This window comes from Amphibalanus amphitrite, unplaced genomic scaffold (genome assembly GCF_019059575.1).
Source record: "Amphibalanus amphitrite isolate SeventyFive unplaced genomic scaffold, NRLGWU_Aamphi_draft 000026F_arrow, whole genome shotgun sequence".
NCBI lineage: Eukaryota > Metazoa > Arthropoda > Thecostraca > Balanomorpha > Balanidae > Amphibalanus > Amphibalanus amphitrite.
Genome location: NW_024881522.1, coordinates 1,245,013 through 1,265,424, shown reverse-complemented (window position 1 = coordinate 1,265,424; position 20,412 = coordinate 1,245,013). Strand labels below are relative to the sequence as shown.

The 20,412-nt window shown below is 50.3% G+C and overlaps 1 protein-coding gene across 2 annotated transcripts in view; it reads left to right on the top strand.

Moving 5' to 3' along the window:
• The window catches only part of LOC122363652 (nocturnin-like), a 37,463-nt gene that overhangs the window by 12,018 nt on the left and 5,033 nt on the right, over positions 1-20,412 (top strand). Inside the window, exon 1 of one of the 2 annotated variants that reach the window (XM_043333173.1) lies at positions 13,650-14,109. The exons of the other annotated variant lie outside the window; for it this stretch is intronic. Within the exon in view, the coding sequence (XP_043189108.1) occupies positions 13,952-14,109 (158 nt within the window). The 5' untranslated portion in view covers positions 13,650-13,951. Of the gene's footprint in view, positions 1-13,649; positions 14,110-20,412 lie in introns of those variants that run through there. 2 annotated transcript variants of the gene reach the window in all.

The following is a 20,412-nucleotide window of genomic DNA, read 5'->3' as shown; positions in this document are numbered from 1 at the left end:
ACTGATACATAATATATTGATTTGTAAAGGCGTTATGGCTTATGCAATATGCAATTGCAGGCACTTGGTATCCCTCACTTATCCCTCATTGGGGGCTCTGGCGGGCTCCTGAGGGCCCACGTCTATCTCCATTCTCCGGGAGCCCTAGACGGGCTCCTTTGGGTCCTTTCAGTCCACTACAGCATAAGAGGTCTCCACGCAAGTCCTATACATCTGAGGGCGTACCCTGACGTCTGAGGTACCCAACTGCAGCTCCAATGGTGTCTTACACTGGCGGATCCAGGGAGGGGGCATTTAGGGCCATGCCCCTTTCCCAGAGGCCTAAAGTGGCCCGTTTGCCCCTCCCCCAAACGATAATGAAACATAGTTCAATCAGTGCGTGGCCCAGGAGCCGAGTTAGACTGGGGGTGTTTTACCACCTCCCGGCCCGCAAACGGACCCAAGAACTGACTCGAAGCGGGTTAACTGGTCGACAAAAGCAATGGTAAGTGTTCACAAAGTAATATAAAGGCATGGGTCGGGTGGACTACCATTTATATATTTTTCTTTTTAGTTAAAAAAATTAATAGTGTCAGAGCTGTGACGAAAAATAAGTGGCCTAAATCCGATGAGAAAACAGGATTTGGGGGTACCCTAGGTTTGGCTCCGCATGAGTTGGCCCCCCCCCAAAACGCAAGCCTGGATCCGCCAGTGATGGTCCGGCGCATGAAATTTCACCCGGGTGCAGATCCGGTATGATGGAAATGCCGTCCCATTCATGGATTTTAGGATAAGCTGCCGAAAAGGCAGGCTGATTACGCTAAAACGCAAAGCTGTTATTTTGAGGGCCTCTTGACCACTAATTCTCAGCGAAGCCGGAGGCGGTTGCTCTTACGACTGCGGTGCGGAAAACCCTGTCATTGCGCTGTGGGCCGAGTGCCCGCTTGGTAACCAGGAGGTTCAGGATCTTCAGTTGTCCATTCAGAATCCGGTTTGTATCGGCCACGCCCTATCTGCTTTTCGCGCGAAAATAAGCTGCTTCAATTTTTATGTCGCTAGAGCCAGGAGCCTGCCTTTAATAGGGTTAAGAAATGTTCAGCCTAGGGGAGGGCTGAAGTAGTATTAGAATATGTCAAGATAATATTACACTAGCATTCAAATGCCAGTCCACATCTACGGCTCAAACCCAAGTGACACCAGTCAGGCGCCAATTCCATTCAGCTCACGTCTTCTGTCGAATTGGGCCATAAATATCGCACCCCGTATCGCACCTTAGCGACAGGCGACATCTCCCCGTCGTCTGCCGAGTCCGGTCGGGCCAGTGACCCGCTCGTCTTCCGGGCCGGCGCAGCTCCCCAAGGTCGGCCCGACGGACCGCCGGGGGCGATGGGCCCGGCCCGGCCCGGCCCTACCCGCACTGCGCCGGGCCTTGAAGCCGTGCCGCGCGACCCGGGCCACTATATGCACTGGAGCGGCGCGGCGCGATCGCCACTCTCCCAGCGGCGTGCGTCACTGCTCGCCGCATCCGGCGGCTTCAGCTAACGATGACGTCATTGGTGTGCCCGCGAGGTTAACTCCACGCTCTCGCACCGACTGAATGAAGGAAATCGGAGGCGGTGAGAAATTCACGCTCGCTGATGGCCATCCGATGGAATCATATAATCGAGGTGATGAAAATGTATGAGGCAAAGCTGCTGCTATTTCTGGCTGTTATGTAAAAAGACAAAGGGCAGTGAGAGACAAAGGAACGTTTGCAAGAGTAAAGCTAATGAGATGAAGGCAGTTGCGTAACAGCCTCATCTGACAAGGGGTTTTCCGATTCGTCAGAAATGGAAACTTTAAATTTTTAAAAGCACTTGATCTAATACATAAAGCAGAAAATTGAGGACTGAAGAGACTCGGGTCCGGCTGGTGAGAGATGATTTCATTGGTGAAACGTCATAGGCGGCGGAACGGGGAGGGCACCGGGGCACCATGCCCCCTTTGATTTTGGCATTTTAACATTAGCCCTATGGGCGTTGCATGGAAAGAATGGGACCAAAAGTCGGCAGTGCCCCCCCCCCCCCCTAATTGAAGGTGTTCCGCCGCTACTGGTTTTATATAACGTAGGACGTCGTTCGGGATGGGTTTTAAGAAAAAAGACATTAATTTGGCATATCCTATATTTGGGAGATACATCAAAGATCCATTATTTTGATAAAATTTGGTACTATTGATGGCGATATATGCCTTGATTTTGGCTAAAATAGTTCTGCGCGCAGTTGGTTGCATTGTAGACTTTGGTGATCACAAATACTTTGACTAAACTGACAATGTAATTTCTGAAGTTGCCTTTGCAGTTTGGAATTTAATTGTTTTTTGCCAACTTGCACTAAGCCACTTCTTAAAGCAAATTAAGCATTGCGAAGATATCACCTCTGTCAGGCTGAGGCATGTAATAGCACCATCTTCACTTGTCGCTTGACACACCCCTTCCTATGTTACGAAAGCAAATGTTCACCGATACTGGAAGTGGAGACATGACCTGACCTCATAAGTGACACCAGTGACCGTTTCGATGCCAAGTGTTGTTTTTAGGTACCTACCAGCACCTAAACAACCTACCACCAGCCACCCAGTAATTCACCTTACCCTTAAACACATAGCTACATGTTTGTTTTATAAGTAGAACAGAACAATCCTTAAAAGAATGTTTGGAAAGGTCACGCAAATAGTTATTCCAGAATCTAGCAGGTTAAGCATAGCATGATGCAGCTTTTACACTCATCTCACGAATTCGAGATAATTTATGTAAATTTGTACGCGCCAAATAAAAGAGCGTTCTATGCATGCTTATAAACATTGTTTAAAGAACAATGCATTTAAGCACCAGCTTAGAAGATCACGCAAATGGATGATGTGAAAATATGAGTCAAAAGGAATGTGTATTCGAATTGGGAAATAGAAATTCAATTCAATTCAATTCAATGTATTAAGCATCGACAAGCGACAATGCATGCAGAGAACATCCCACAATACCCACAATCAACAAACAAGTAGTCTCAACAGACGCCTTGAGGCTTGGCAGTTTCCAGCTAACACTAGCCGTATGCTGTCAACAAGGCCATCATCCACGAGCGGTGCCGTCACCATGTCCTCATTCAGCTCTCCTGCAGCAATCCTCATAAGAGCCCCAAAGTCGCCCCCGCACATAGCGAACAGCTGGGCCAGGAATGAGCCATCCAGTTCGTTTGGGAACACAGCCAACTTAGCCAGGCCTGAGATATAGGCAAGATGGAGACGGTGATCCGAGCGGAAAATGCTTGAAAATGCATGAAGCACTTCCGCGATCCGAGGAGTACCAGTGGCACGTAGAAGAGCAGTGTGGTGCGAGGAACGGGGCAGACCAAGCGCTGCTTTGATCCACGTTGCCTGTCGTGCATCTAGACGGTCAATGTCCGAGGGGCTGAGAGGGGCGGTCTCACATCCGAACGCTGGAAGCACGACCGACTTCCAAAGGAAGACCTTGTCGGCGGCAGACAGACGGTTGGTCAGTAGCCCTAATGGAGTGAGGCCATAAAAAGCAGCGCCAGCGCGCCTGACCCGTTGAGCTACGTGGTGCTCCGCGCGAAACTTCTCGTCAAGCACTACACCAAGGTGCTCGGACGTCTGCCGGACTTGCAGTACCAGTCCTGATAGAGTCCACGATGGTGTACTTGCGAGGAGATGACGTCCGAATATGATGCAGTGGCTTTTGGTCCTGTCTGGGTCGTGATGTGTAAAGTCGAGACGCCAACTGGCGGCAAATTCTCCCACTAACTGTAATAAACCATCCAGGTCACGCGCGTTGGTTGACAGTAGCAGGAGGTCGTCAGCGTAGCAGACGGCAGGCACATGCTGGCCGTGCAGATAGGCCCCGCGGCCGCTATCGTCAAGAGCTTCAACTAGAGGGAAGAGGAAGACATTGGCCAGAGTCGGCGATAAAATTGCACCTTGCCTTGTGCATCTACAAATGTTGAACGGCGCGGACGTGTTACCACCAAAAGTTACTCTGGCCGATAATTGGCGATACCAATTGACAATGGTTTGCCAGCAGTTTGCGCCCACATAACTCAACAGCCGAAAGAAGAGGCCGTCGTGCCAGATCCTGTCAAAGCACTTGCGAGCGTCTAAATTGGCGGCAAAGACGGGAAGACTTTTACTTCTGCTTTGCTGTATGGTCTCACCGGCCAGTAACGATGCCTGCATGGTAGGTACCTCGGTGAGAGATGAACCCGAGCTGCAGCTGGTGCGGTGAAAAGGAGACATGCAGCTCATCCAGTATCGCAAGCTCCAATAGTTTAGAAGCGGTAGTCGTGATTGATATTGGCCGGTAATTATCCATACGGTTGGGGTCTAGCTGTGATTTCTTCAGCAGTGGCACCACGATGCTGTTTGCAAAGGTGGCGGGCACACTGCAGGTTGATAGGCAGGCTGAGAGGAGGTGTGCTAAGGCAGCCAGAAGTTCAGGTGACTGTCCAAAGACCAGATGCTCCACCGAAATGCCGTCTATCCCTGGCGCCTTCCCCCGGTGTAACCGTGAGATGAAGCCGGCTACCTGGTCGGCTGTGGCTGTTATGGTGTGGGAATCGTCGCGAGCTTCTCTTAAGCGTGACTCTACAAACTCACATATCCGAATTTGACCAGGAGTCAGTTGGCTGGAGCTGTCTTGGTGAACGGCGAGGAAGTGTTCATGTTCACGGAACTCGGAGCTGTGACACTCCGAGGCCATCTTCAAACCGCCCCGACGAATGCACTGGACGCGCCGCCAAAACGCCGACAAATTCTTGTCGCGTCGCAGCAATCTGAGGGCATTGGCCTCGCTCTCAATCTTAGATACTGCTGCCCGCCTGCGGGCCCGTCGGTACTCGGATCTGGCTGACTGGTAGCACCGGGTCACAACTGACAGCGAGGGTCGGCCGCAGCTATCCCAGAGGTGAAGCCAGAAGCGGGCACGATCCCTCGACTCCGTCACAGCAGATGACCACCACGACTAAGCAGGACGGCGTAGTTTGGAGCAGCCAGCGTTGCGGGCGGCGGTGTGAAGACACTCTGTGATAGTTGTGTCAATGTCATCTGGGGAGGCACTGGGGTCAACTTGACGAGCACCCAAAAGTTCTTTTAAAGTCGATACATATACTGCTAGCTTCTCCGATGAACTCCAGTCGAGTACTTCTGAGTAGGCTGAAGCAGTGTCCACTGGACGAATGGGAGTTCTAGATGCCGGTCGGGCAGACGGCAGAAGGAAGCTGCATATAATCGGAAGGTGTGGGCTCAAGTTATCCACGCTTGGAGGCACTATATAACACTCGGATAAGTGAGGTAAAGTACATCGAGGGATAGCAATATGGTCAATATGCGACTGGCTACTGGCACGAGCATATGTGTACGCCACAGACTGCGAGAAATGGAACTCAGCAATCGCCAGGTCGTGGTCGTCTAACAGGTTTTGCATATGGACACTCAGCGGGGAGAAACCGCGCACACGATGCCAGTCTGGCGGGCGCCGCTCAAGAGACAATGAAGATGCTACGAAATAAAACAGCTACGCCTAGGCCATAATCGTAGTTTTCATCCCTTGCATTTCAGTTACAAGTACCTGGCATTCTAAAAGACGATAGTGGTTAACATGGATTTGCTGCTGAGGATTGAGAAATAATTAATATGCACCTCTTTTCTTTGAGTCATGTGATGGGAGCGAGATGACGAACAACACCACCGCGCCGGTGGAACGGGGACAAACCAGTTGTGATTGTCCCGACCCAATTCAAAACTGCTCCGGCTCATTGGCTACCTATACACTCATTTCCATTCGAATCTCACCGCACACCATGGTGTCCCTGGTGCCCCGTGACTCAGAGGGGAGGGGAGGCGGATACCGATGTTCCGCGAGAGCCCCGGTAGCGCCGGAACCTGGCCGTCTCATCACCTCACCAATAAATCAAACCAGGCTACGCCGGTGTACCGTTTTGCAAATGAATCGGTTCGCCCAGCGGGATGTGGGTGTGGGGAGCAGCGGCGGGCGGGTTCGGAGCGCCCTCCCTTGGGAAAGGTGGGGTGGAGGCAGGGAGAGGTGGCACATACGATACCGTCCGGAAGGGACGCCGTTCCGTCGCCACAGGGGATGATAATGCGTTCTGATTAGTGGCGGGGTGTGCCGCACCGCTCACTGTGATAGCTGGGGGTGAAAAAGTCAAGGTCTGGAGTCTAAAACCCATGAAAGAATGGCCAAAGGTATTCGAAGTGATGCGACTGATTAGCGGGGATGGTAATGGACGCCACCCCACAAAGGAGCGTATCCGAAGGAGGGTCTAAAAATGCGGCCTATGGTGCTAATTCATCGTAACAGCGTGCATCCTATCTGGACAGGAGATATTTGAATTCTGGCCCTCCCGTAGATCCGACTGCTTCTCAAAGAATGAGCGTGATTTTGTGAAATTTTATGTCCACCGAGAAGCTCGTATTTAATTCAAACTTCCGGTGCCGTCGGATGTGATATACTTCATTTGCATTTTACTCATGTACATACTTACTATAGTTTCATTTATTTTGCGTTCATATAGGTATAAATGCGACGATGGATATCGCACACGACAGAAATATGCCACATGTTTTATCGCCATGCCCTGGCTGTTATGTGTTGTCGCTGAACTCATTTGATTCAGTTGCGTTCACAATGTTCAGAGTTAAAGGCTAGCTGTTCCATTTGATTTGATGGTCCTTTGTTCTAGCAAGCGCTTTTAGGGGCATGCATATAAGCAAAGTGGCTGTCAGATAAAGACGCAATAGACGTCACTCTGCTGCTAGAAACAACGCAGTTGACTCTGCATGGAAACCATACGTATATGGAAACGATGACTCATAACTCGGCTAATCACAGCTCAGCAGTCAGGGATGAGATCACTAATAACAAAACTCACCAAACCACCGGCTGTCTTTCATAGATCACTAATAACAAAACCCACCAAACCACCGGCTGTCTTTTAGAGAGAGCTGCAGAATCGCGGTGTTACTGACCACACTCGGGTACAGCGCTGTTTCCACCACACCCACCGAAACGGCGCCCAATTTGTATGCGAATGGGTGCACCGCCCTAAATCAGTCCCAGCTGCGTTAACGTGACGTCATCTGGGTACTTGACGCAGCCAATTATGACGTCATCAGTTGTTTGCGAAGCGTATCAGATGGTCCTCCGGCGTCCGTAATAGTCAGAGTTTCAGCTGCCAGTCAGTCGTAAATATCACTGACCTTCCGTGGTCGTTGGCTATTGCAACGCCTTATGACGTCATAAATTCGAGACGCAAGTCCGCTTCGGCGTCAATTTACACTTGCAGGTGACAATGGCATCGCACATGAACGGCCCAATCAAACAGCCGACCGCGGCCGGGCGCTAAGAGTAAAATTAGTGACGTCATTTAGGCGGGCCGTACTGAGCCGGGTGATGTCACTGAGCGGACGATGTTCAGTGGAACCGTTCGCCACGCCTTCTGACCTGCGGCGGGTAAGTAACCGGCAGTTTTACGACGCTAAGTGCGACGCACTAATATCAACCTCTAAACGGACCTGGCGGTTGAGCTCACGCACCCGAGGTCCGGCTGGTCGTAACGAGAACTCATATGGACGTCATCAATTCCTGCCTCACCCCCGCCTGGAGCGGCCGCGCGAGGAACAAGTGGATGGGTGTGAGAGTGGAGGCTGTTTCGCACATCCTATAGTGTTCAGATGATAATATATGGTGCAACGCAGGACGTGTCCCCTGGGACGTGTCTGCGTCACTCGTCTGAGAAACATCAAGGCTTTTGCTGGTGTGTAATTCTGCGCAGGCGGTTTTTTCATTGTCGTACTCATGATTTTCTAAATTATAGGTGATTTGGGGACCCTCAAGGCATGATGAAAATGTCTATTATCATCTGCGCAAAAAGTTGCGTGTTTTTCTGTTTAATCAAATTCATATTTCTCGCTCGTGTTGCCAAGCTCAACATTTTTATGAATGAATAAGTGCAGATTACAGACCTCGTTACTGAAAATCTGTCTAGCCAGTAGCGGCTCGAGACCTGACCACACTGCGTGATTGCGTGACATGTCGTCAGTCCATGAGATAAGACGGTCCAGTCCAGGCACGTACCCAGGATTTCGCCCAGGAGGGGGGCGCCTGCTTTCGAAGGGGCCCCCCACAGTGTATAGGGCCCCCAGGTTCCCCGGGGGCCCCCGGGAGTCATGAGGAACCTTTCGATGGTGGGGGGGGGGGCATAGTGGGTCCGGTCTCTCCTGCAGACGTAACTAGGTGAGAAAACGCCACGTGTGTGGGAAAACGCAATTCAGTTCTTTACACTACATTTGGTTGTGATTTTTCGTGTTCAACTTCATCAAAGTCAATTAAAAAGGTCTCTGTAACGGTCTAAGCCTTGAGAAAATGTGGAAAATTGGAAAGTAAAAATATTTTTGCTTGAGGAGTGTGCATGAAACGCACGGCATTTTATGAGCGAGCGCCTCAATTACGGAACATCCTCCAATTCCGGATATGTAGGTATATAATGTAATAGTGGGGAATGTCTCGTTATCGGAATTCTACTATCTGGCAACTAGCCCTATGTAAACGCGGCTATCATATGTTTCACTAGGAATCGAGCGCAATTGTACTTTTAGCCAGAAAATAAATGCTTGGGTAATTCTGGGACACTCTGTATTAATTGGAGGAATAGGACTTAGGAGGAAATGCGATTGCAAATCGACCCACATCCCTGTGTTAGCCAATGACGCCTTTGGGGCCAAGGTTGGGGGGTATTCAGTTTAGCCTTTTTGTTTTTCCTGTGATATCTCCGGCACCGTGAAAGATATTGGCTCCTTCAGATGAGTGCCTACTCCAGTCACTACTTATATCCAGTAGCCAGTAGCCACTCAGATGATTTGGGATCAATCAGGTGATAAGCGTACTTTCAGACGACCAGGGGCCCCCAGTCGACCAGGGGTTCCCAGGCGACCAGGTCCTCCAGATGACTAGGGGCCCCACTGCCCCAGGCGACCAGGGCCCTCCAGGCGACCAAGGGCCAATGCGATCAGGTCCCCAAAGCGATCAGGGGCCCCCAGGCGACCAGGGGGCCCCCATGCGACCAGGGGGCCCCATGCGACCAGACCCCCGGCTACCAGGGGCCCCCAGGCGACCAGGGGCCCTCTAGGTGACCAGCGGCCCTCAGGCGATCAAGGGCCCCCAGGCTACCAGGGGCCCAAGGCGACCAGGGTCCCCCAGGCGACTAGGGGCGACAGCCAACTCGTATGCTTTATGTTTCGCCTGTAAATGTTTTTCTATAGCTCATGCTTAGAATCTCACCTGGTTGGAGTTTTTTTTTTTCGTTTGTTTGCATTTTCTTTCAGAGTGATGCTTAAACTCAAGCGCTCTGCGCTTTTGCATCCCTCTGCCTCATTCTTCCGGAATCTTTCTGTCTCTGCTAATAAACATTGTGTGTGTGTGTGTGTGTGTGTGTGTGGGAGCCCCAGGCAACCAGGGGCCCCCATGCGACCAGGCCCCCCGGCTACCAGGGGCCCCCTGGGCGACTAGGTACCCCCAGTCGATCAGGGGCCTCAATATCATGCGACCAGAGGCCCCCCATGCGACTAGGGCCCCCTAGGCGACTAGGGGCCACAGACTATCAGGGGCCCATACGACCAGGCCCCCGGCTATCAGGGCCCCCTAGGCAACTAGGGGCCCCCAGTCGATCAGGGGCCTTATGCGACCAGAGGCCCCCCATGCGACCAGGGCCCCCTAGGCGACTAGGGGCCACAGGCTATCAGGGGCCCCCATGAGACCAGGCCCCCGGCTACCAGAGGCCCCTAGGCGACCAGGGGCCCAGGAAACTGGGGGCCCTTGGATGACTGCAGGGGCCCCTCGGGTACCCAGGGCACATAAATGAAACTTTAATATCAATTTTTCTTCCGAGTAAAAGACGTTTTATCCAGTGTTTAAAAAAAATATCCTGGGGCATGAGGGGCCCCCTGAGCGCCTTCGGCGCTCAGGGGGGGGCCTTGGCCCCCGTGGCCCCCCCCTTGGGTACGTCACTGGTCCAGTCTGACAACGAGCTGGCGCTTTTGTCTGTTTGAGGTGATTAACAACTGTAGCAGAAAGACGTGTTTGTCTACAAAAGTTTTCTTTTCACAAAAAGAGCCAGCTTGTGGTAAAATTTATGTGACAGAGTGCTGACGTCAGGACTTTACTCGTAGATCCACCTTTTTATTTTATCCTTGAAAGGCTCTGTAGCAGGTGGGTCAACTCGTGTATGCAAAGCGGCTGAATAACGCTTGAAAGAAGGCTTGAGGTTACGGTTCCTTGTGCTTCCTTGTGTCTTTTTTTTTGCAGAAGATGTGACCTATGTATAAAGATGCTGCATGAAAAGACTGCTTCTCACATTCAATTTCTTCTAAGTTTATGATAAGCACGCGACCCATCGAACAATTATGCCTAAATGACTTGCATAAACTTCATGCGTGCTGCCAGTAAACATTTCTTGCGAATTCATTTCTTCAACTGTCCGCCGTCCGGCACCTTGCCGCGTACATGTGTTGCCGTAAAACACGCGAGTCCGGGCCCGGAGAAGGATACAGCAGCGGATGCGGAGAGGGATGCAGCTACGGGCAAGGACACACCTGCGTTATCTGCAGAAGGAAGCTTGAGAAGATAACCGCTCTGTTGTTGGTTTGACACACACAAGCAGAGACGGTCGAATGTGGCTTGGTCTAGCGTTGCGTGTGTGTTGGGGTGATCTCGAACGTTTTTCACAGTTATTGTTTGAGGCAGGCCGGGGGAAAGCGCGGGATAAGATAAGTGAGATAAGGGATAAGATAAATTAGATAAAACCATGTTTTGTGCACAAAACTTTTGTGCACATAGTTTTTCGATATGACAAAGCCAAACCAAAACAGAGCTGTTACGCAACCTCTGGCCCTGACTTTCGATGAGTACATTTCAGATAGATTAGATAACGACAGGGGGACACAACCACCGTTCACAGAGTTTCTTTTAGGTTATCGTCGCTGACCGCCATGGTAGATCCGTGAACACGCAAACAGCAAGCGTCAGCAAGCATTTCTCACCGCCAGCTAGCTCATAACTGATAACGCGGGCGTTATGGCAGCTATAAACATATAAAAACGGCTTACGATTTTAGCACAGCATCATAATCTTTTTGTCCATCGTACTGAAACCCAGAAGAAAAAACTAGCACACCACTTACCGTTTCCTGCTTTAGTTAATAACTCCCTCATTCACTTACTGCTATAAACACGCTCAATCATTCCATCATCTATCACAATTCAGACAACTACCATCACTGCACCAGCGTCCAACTCCAAAGCCACCTTACTTTTAAGACATTCATCGTGACAGATTGCAGACGATGGACCCGTGAAGCTGTCACGAGGATTCAGACCATCGATCCGTGCCATCTCACGTCTGAGCCAGTGGTGACCGCACAGCGTGACTTATCACATCAGCCGGAAATCATGACTGGTCAGCATCCACCCCTCGGCTGCCGAAATCACCGCGGATCGCGCGGCCAGCCGGTTTGCTGTGTCGGTCCGGCTACTTTGCAGCCCAGACGACGGCCGGAAACCCAGCTGAGAGGCGAGAGCTGCCCAGATGAGCGGCGATCGCTATCCTGATTGACGGCCATCTCTGGCAGGCGGCCAGTCGTGTTCGTGGGCCCGTTACGCCACCGTGTCCACTGGCCAATTGCGCATCAGGCATTGAAAGCCTCGCTGAACCTGAGCGCTGAGTCAGCGAGGACCGGGGCTGCAAGTGCTACTCACTTATGGTGAGTTGTAGTTTCCGGTGCCGCGGGCACTCAACCGTTTCAAAACAGCGACGAGATGGTTTTGTGTGTGAGGTGTTTCTTTTTTAGGTAAGTTGGCTCCACCATTTCAGCTCTTATTAACGGAAATATTGAGAAAGCCAGAGAGTGCTGACCTTCAGCGCGCACGAGCATTGTGGATTGATTCTCCTGTACTCAGACGTTAGCAGACGCATTTATCGCAGTTAAGACGGGCACGTGCGGGGGCCAACGTGAGCCGTGCCGTGTCCGGTAAGAGGGTTAGACGAGGGTTAGTTTCTGTGCGGCAGAGGCTTACCGATGATTTCAGAATCACATGGATCCCTTTGGCTTTGTCTGCTTTCGTGAATGGTAAGAAGGCTATTCAAGACCGGAAGATGCCACACGGTATGAAAAGGGAGTGGTCTCTCAAAAGCTAAATAATACCACAATTTTTGCAGCAAATGAGCTTTGAGCCGACAAAAAATAAACCACATCACCATTTCTTGCTTTAAATGCTTATATCCATTATTTGGTTAAGCCCCCGAGCACGTGGCGTTTCATCATCCTATTCAAATATACGATGTAGCGTGCGGCAGAGGTATGCACATTGTAGGTACTTATTCAGTCTGCCGATTAAGTGTAAAGAACTCAACTAAACGCTATTCTAGCTCATTTAGTAACAATGAATATAGAAAATGCATGCAGATGTGCTGAAATACAGAAATGAAACAATTTCGACCAAATATTACTTTTCTCCGGTGTTTTGAATATTCACTGCCTAAAGCAAAACACTGCCATTTTTAACATGGTTGATATGTCTCCAAGATCGCTTAAGAACAGATATTCCTATCGCATTGTTGACATACCTGTGTGTGTATGTAGGTGAGAGAAAAAAAAAAACAGATAAGTTTATCAAGCCAGAGCGGTTACCTGCACTGAAACGACTGCAGCTGTTAGGTCTCATCGTCTTTTTCGAGGTATCAGTCCCAAACCCTGACGATGCGGCGAGATCAAGCCCAGTGCGCTCCCACACTCAGAGGCACGTGAGCCTCAAACAGCTGTCCGGTGTGTTGTCAAGAGCTCATTGCCGAAAAAGAAAATAATTTGTTTGATCGGCCAAATCGAGCATGAATCACTGCAATGTAGGGAAGAATCGACATACATCGGCACGCTTTCAAAAATAAACAGTGTGAAGATCAAACCACAGCATTGGAGTAGCGGCTTAAAAGCTCATGATGCATGTATGTAGATCACTTCGTCACAGGATTATATCTGACAGAGCAAACCATCGACCATAGAATAAAATCAAACCAATAAGTAAGACGTATTCCCACTTTGTTGCTATCTGCAGGTAGCATCCGGCAAATGAAGAAATGGCAAGAAGTTTTAAGTTGACTGGACCTGTTTATCGTATGACCAATGGCAGCACGTTTGCAAATTAATCGAACCTGTCTGCAATAAATCACTAAGCAATGCTTTATTATGTCATGTTCCCTCATAACAACCATGCAAGCGTTCATTAAAGCGCTATTTAAACATTGCCAATCCAAGAGCTTACAGTGCCAGAATTAATCCTTCAACTGCGTGCATTATATTTTTTTCTCGTCACCGGTGCAACTCTGCACACGCTCGGGGCGATCTGAATGAAGCAGTATGAGCCGGTTATCACATGGTTGAGAGATTCCGCGCCGTGTTTGATCTGGGCGACTCTGGCCGCGGCGGGGGCGGGGGCGGGGGCGGCCGCCGCCGGCGTCGCCGGGACCTTCAGACAGCGGAGACGGGGCGGCGCCAAGCGCGCTCCCTTTATAAGCAGTTCGTCTCGGCGGCACCGGCTTAGTTTGCTCCCAGAGAACCGCGAGGTCGCACGACAGGTTTGGTACGAAACGAATCCACACCTGCGCTGAGAGAGTGAAAGATACTAACTGAGAAGAAAGAAAAGAAGAGTTAGAGCAGCAGAGTTCGAAAGAAGTTCGACAGTGGCTCAGCCAAGGAGAAGAACTGGTCGGAAGCACCGCCGTCCCTGCCGTGACCGGGGAGCCGGTGAGACGCGCCACGAGACTGGGGCACGCGGAGGGCCTGCGGGCCACAGCAGCAGGGCGCCGGACGCCGCACCAGGTCAGGCGGCAGCACAAGTCTCCCCACCACCAGCCAAGATGACTATGAACCTATCCGAGCTGCGTGAGTCGATGGCGGTGGCCGAGCAGCTGGCCAAACAGTCCATCATCCGCCGTCAGCACCCGGACGAGCTGCTCGGCACCGACGACAAGGGCGGCTACATCCCGCCCAAGCAGCTGCTGCTCTACATCGTCAGGTGAGCACGTGGTGGCGAGCCGCCCCGCCGTGCCGTGCCGCCGCGCCGCGCCGCGTTGCAGCGTCCTTGCTTTTCACTTCCGGGTGACTGGAGCCACCCAATGGTCCGGCCGTGTTCCGTGTTGTGACCCGTTGTTCAATCAGTGCTCCATTGTGACTGAAGTTATCCACTGTTCCTTAATGTTCCTGTGCCATTCATTGCTCCGTCCGTGCTGTGACTGCAGTCATCCATTGTTACTGTAGTCCTTGTTCCGTGTTGTGACTGATGGGGTCGGATTTAAGGTCGACAAGCGGAACAGTTGCAAAAGCTGCCGGGCTCATTCATATGTTCATATTAAGACAAGCATGAATATTGAGTGATGTCAGCCGTGAGTGATATATGGAATGTCCGGCAGTCCTTCCACCAAGTGTTCTTTCTGTCCATTATCATAAAGTTAGCATTTTAGTGCCAAACACTCCACTATTCTATCTGCTGCGTTGTGTTTTGAACGGAGCCACCCATTGCTTACACACATCGATTTACCGGCAAAAATTATGACCAGTTGTCAAATGTTCATCCAAACCCAGGCAATAGCGAGAGAAAAAATAATGATAGCACTGTTCCTTGCTTGTAAGTGGTAAGCTTAGCTCAGAGGAGTGAGCCATAACAAACTCAAAGAGTGAACCCAGTCTCTTCACTCGTGGTGTCTGACGCCACAGGCCCGCAAAGTAACGCCAAACTAACGTGTCTGAGTTCACCAGATCCAGGCTGTTATCTCCATACCTGGCCAACGTGAGATCAGCTGTACCGAGGTCCGAGTCCAGACCTGATCTCAGCTCACTGATCCGACACTGACGTCGGGTCTGATGTCAACGGGTCCAGGTGTCAGTGTCGGTTTGTGTGTCAATCTTGTCAGTGTCAGCAGAAGTCAATGGAGCAGTGTCAGTCAATCCATTGGTCGTTGGTGAATTTTATGTCGTTCAGATCGGTCAGCATCAGTAGGTACTTACCTACATAAATCAGTGTCAGTCGGTCGATGTCAATTAATGTGCGACGCGTCCATCAGTCAGTGCATTGCTCTGTAGCGCTCTTACCCTAATGACATCGGCTGATACTATAAGTTGTGTCAGTCTTTCGATGTCCCTTTTGGTTCTTCTGATGTCTTCCGAGTCAATGTCCGAAAGCCTTTTTTATAGCTCTCCTAATGTCAGTTTGACACAGTCGATACCATTACAGGGATCGGCGCCGGTGGATTTTGTCCGTTCGTTCGACCTCGATTAAATTCGTCCGTCGTAGATTTTAGAGGCTTAAACAGACTCTTTCCACAGCCGGGAAATCGAATGCGAGAAACTATTCAAATAGACTGGTCTACCGCTATGTGCGATTACATAATGCACATCGCATAAGACGGAATAAATGACAGAATATGAAGGGCAACTCCTAAAAGAGTCGAGAATAATCAGCCTTAATAAAATAGCGTTAATGTAATTTACTGCAAGAACTGCATGGCATGGCGATCAATAATTACGTAGGGTACATAACATATTTGGTACGCATTTGTAATGATTGGATTAGTATTTATTTAAATCAGCATCCCTCTTGTCATGGATAATTAATTAACAGACCGCAAGGTCAAAGAGCAAATAAATGTAACCGTATGCAATATAGCCACCCGTTTCAACTTTTTATATTGGAAGCAGATTAGCCCTATGCTATTCTGGTCTTATTTGACCTGTTATGCGAGTGACGTGGACGCTCTATTTTGACACTATTCTCCTATGTTTGCCGGAAATACGATAAGCAGCAGCTGTTTTACCGATTTTACGGTAGTTGCCGTTCACTTTATAAGCCGTCTCTCGCCCCTACCATTGTTCCTCGCTCCCATCTAATCGGCGTTCCGCCGCCGCTCCTCACCGTAGGTATCCGGGCTGTGGTGACGGGATCGGTCGTCCTTCAGTGGGGAGCGGCCCGGAACTATAGTCCGGATGACGGCAATGATTCCGTAATGGCGGCGACAACGACAGCCAAATCACCCTAATGGCGTGTACTTACTCATGCCATTTCCCAAGCTTCCTGAAAGCTGTCGCCTGAAGCCATGCCCGTAATCGGTGAATGTCGGCACCAGAAAAAAAAGCACCGGAGGAGTTGATAATTAATGGCGAACAGCCATTCAACCCACATTTTTCTTTTATTTGCATTTCAAGCTTTAACTTTTCTCCACCGATAACTGCGGAAGACACCAATGGCTGCTAATTCAATGTTTTCCAATTCTCGGCAGGTTTAGTATTCTTTTTAACCTTCCCTTGAAAAAATGTAAATTACCAAACAAGTATATATTTATACGAAATTGACCATCCCACATTATCATTATTTCTGAGTTGAGATAGCCAAATTGGGGTCCCTGGCTTGCGATTACCGGTTTGGGCACTCACAACATCCTTGCGCGCAACATCTGTGGCACTTTTAAATGAAAAATTATTGCTTGCAAAAGACGTCACAGGAACAGCGGAGGTTCAGAAAAATAAATAAATAATCTAACTGAAAATAAAAGTCTAATATCTGATAAATCAAAACATTTTCAACATTCGATTTCATTAAAAATTTATGCATCGAGTTTTTTAGTTTTATTACGGAGCGAGCGAAGCGAGCGTAGTCTTTCCTTAGATTAACGGAAATTTCTGAGTATGAGCGGCCGGCCGGCCGGCCGGCCGGCCATACGGACGCTTTTGCGAGGCTTATATCTCAGCAACCACTTGACCGATTTACATGCGGTAATTTTTGTAGGGTAGCTTCATTCCTTCTACCAAGTATTGGACTATTCCCGATGCATGTGGGTGACCCCTTATGCACGTGCCACGTGCAAAACGAAGAGGTGTCAGTTTTGTAATTGTTGCAATATCTCGGTAACTACTTGGCCGATTGCGCTGAAATTTGGCATGTAGGTAGGCACCCACTAGGCACTGCATATCCATGTGCCAAAGTTGGGGTGCTGCTGCACGTGCGCACGTGCAGGGGTCGTTTCCAGATCTCGAGAACGGCTCGACCGATTGCGCTCAAATTTGGTACACTGTTGGGGACCGGTTAGTAGGGTGCCGTGCAAAAGTCAGTTGCGACCCATTTTGCACGTGCGCACGTGCAGGGTGCCGCTTCCAGATCTCGAGAACGGCTGGGCCGATTGTGCTCAAATTTGGCACGTCGCTAGAGACCGGTTAGTAAGGTGCCGTGCACAAGTCAGTTGGAGGTACCCCTCGAAATTTCGCACGTGCAAGGCCCACCCTCTCGCTCGCTCCGTTAGTCGCCCCAAAAGGCGTTATACTGGTTTTAAAAAATCACATGCGTTACGAAGAGCTCAGCCGGAGCCCTGTTCGGGCAGCGCATCCTATTGCAAAATTTTGCACCACGCATGTGCAGTTGGGGTCTCTCGGGTGCCAAGCTCCGCCCTTCGGCGTATGACGTCACACGTGTGACGTAGGCTCGCGCAAAATCTTTCAGTTTTGCGCAAGAAGAAAATAGTAGCTGCAGGAGGCGAAAGTGGCGCGGATTAAAGTTTACCCTCATATATTTCTTATTGTAAGTGGTTAGTATGGTGTTATTTTGGTATCATTATCTTTCTTTTCAGTGGCACATTGCTATTAACCACATTTGAACGCATTTTACTCAGTAATTGAACGAAACACACCAGTCCATCCGCGCCACGGTTCGCCGCGTGTCGCGTGGCCCTCGGCTTTGCGGGCCGGCGGAGAGGGGGCGGAGCATGGGCGGAGCCAGGCGGCTGACATCATCGCATGTGTGACTTCACACTCAGCAAAATATTTTGCGCGGACCCGAACAGGGCTCAGAAACTGATTGTAAAATGTTTGCGGAGTAACTACGATACATCTCATTACCTACCCCGATAATATGACCAAACTCCTTCGGTATTTGCACTAGTCAGATGATGAAACGCAGCCACCTGCTTTTCTAAGAAATGTTTATATTCCTCACGACATGGAGAGTCATGAAAATCATGCTCAACCATCCCATCAAGCGATAAAGGGCTGGATTTTGATGAAATAAGTGCTGTTGCGTGTTTAATTTGCGCCAGTAATCCTGTTATGGCTGAGATGTGCGGCGGAATCCCTGACAGACTGTGGGGCTCATCAGCAGAGCGTGATGTGAATGGATGCTTGCTCTCTAAATCCCGGCTCAGGTCAAGCGCATAGGCATGTTTGGCAAGGCATTAAAAAAAAACACACACACGCACTCATGCTTGCACTGCCAACTGATGAATATGGGCGTGCGAGCAGATGTGGATCGCGTGTAAATTATGTCCAGTGTGTAACAAATATGCATCTTTCCATTTGCTAGATGTTCTTTAAACAACAGTCACTGCATGGATCCGCTCAGCTCTTGTTCCAGTACAAAGATTACTCATGCATTACTTTTCAATATAACGGAAAAATCTCAATATGAGCGGCCCGGCCCGGCGCGGCCTGTAACGCTTTTGAGAGGCTTATATCTCAGCAACCACTGGACCGATTGGCCTGCGGTCTTTTTGCTGGGTAGCCCCATCCCTTCTACCCCGTAATTGACTACTTTTGATGCATCTCAGTGACCGTCGTGGCACGTGCCACGTGAAAAGTCAAGGGTGTTCAAGCTGTTTTGCAAAAGTAGTGATTTTGAGAGGCTCATATCTCAGCAGACGCTTGGGCGATTGTCTTGCGGTAATTTTTGTAGGGTAGCTGCATCCCTTCTACTAAAGTTCGGATACTTTTGATCTATGTGAGTGACCCCCACTGCACGTGCAAATGCAAAAAGAAGAGGTGCCAAATTTGTTCCCATTTCAATAACTCAGTAATTACTGGGGCGATTTCGCTGAAATTTGGCATACAGGTAGGCACCCACCAGGCAATGCATTCCCATGTGTTGCGGTTAGGGTGCTACTGCACGTGCGCACGTGCAGGGGGCGCTACCAGATCTCGAGAATGGCTGGGCCGATTGCGCTCAAATTTGGTACACGGTTGGGGACCGGTTAGTAGGGTGCCGTACAAAAGTCAGTTTGGACCCTGTTTGCACGTGCGCACGTGCAGAATGCCGCTCCCAGATCTCAGGAACGGCTGGGCCGATTGCGTTCAAATTTGCAACACCGCTAGCGACCGGTTAGAAGGGTGCTTTGCACAAGCCAGTTGGAAGTACCCTCTCGCCTTTCCGCACGTGCAGGGCTCACTATCTCGCTCGCTCGTTCTTCGCCCAAAAGGCGTTTTACTGGTATTACAAGCCGTGTGGTTCAAGGGGTGTGGTTAAACACGTTGAACCACACGGCTGCTGACGTCACTTTCATATAGTTGTGAGCTTTTTGGCAGGTATGGGAAACACCTTCCAGCCCTAAGGCCGGGAATTCAATAAATGTCACTTCGCTTTTTTAGCAAAATAACCTCGGGCCTAACGGCCCTCGGAGTTTTCGCTAAAAAACCTCGGTGACATTTATTGAATCATCCCGGCCCCTGGCAGGAATATATTTAAAATAAATAGTCTAGTCACATCAGACTTTTTTTCAGTCGTCGATGACCCGATAAGCCTCTGTTTGACACAGCACCCATTCAGTCAGGGACAATATCAGTGTTGACCTGCCCATCGCCCCAGTACTGCGCACTGCTGCGAGCCTGTGTTATTCGCTGCAGCTGCAGACCCTGCCGTGAGGCTCGGACATTGAACACGGCCCACGTGCAGCCCGAAGCGAGAGGTCATGACCGAGATGGATATCTCTGGCGGCGGGCAGAGTCGGGTCGCCCACGCGCCGGCCCATCGGTTCAGTGATAACACTCAGGTCGGGTCAGCCGGGGGCCGATCTGGGGTCAACCTGGGTCACCCCTAGGCGCCCCACTGTCGGGCGACGCTCGGCTCGCAGTCGCCGCAGGCTATAAGTGGGATAAGCTGTGCTCTGCGGGCATTCCTCGGTGGTAATCGCTCGCACTCACGACTGCAGTATCGTTCTGTGGATGTGCAGCGCTGCACTATTGCTCCGCGGTGCTAGTTACCTGTGTCGCGTTAAAGGCCCCGGGCGCTGCGGTCCACTGCGATCAGCCATGGATTTGGAGTTTTGGGAGGAGGTACAAAGAAGGACTGTGGCAAGACGAAAACTGTCACAGTGCCTGACGAGGTGAGAGGTAGCATATAACGCCATTCATTTGAGACACATGAATTGCTGCCTTTCTGTTGAGTCCTCCCTTGCATTCATCGAGATCATCCCGTCCCGTCCCATCGTCCCTTGAGTTTCCATTCTTCCTCCTCTGTTCTTGACTTTCAATCCTAGACATATACGCGTGTCATCCGTCACACGAACAA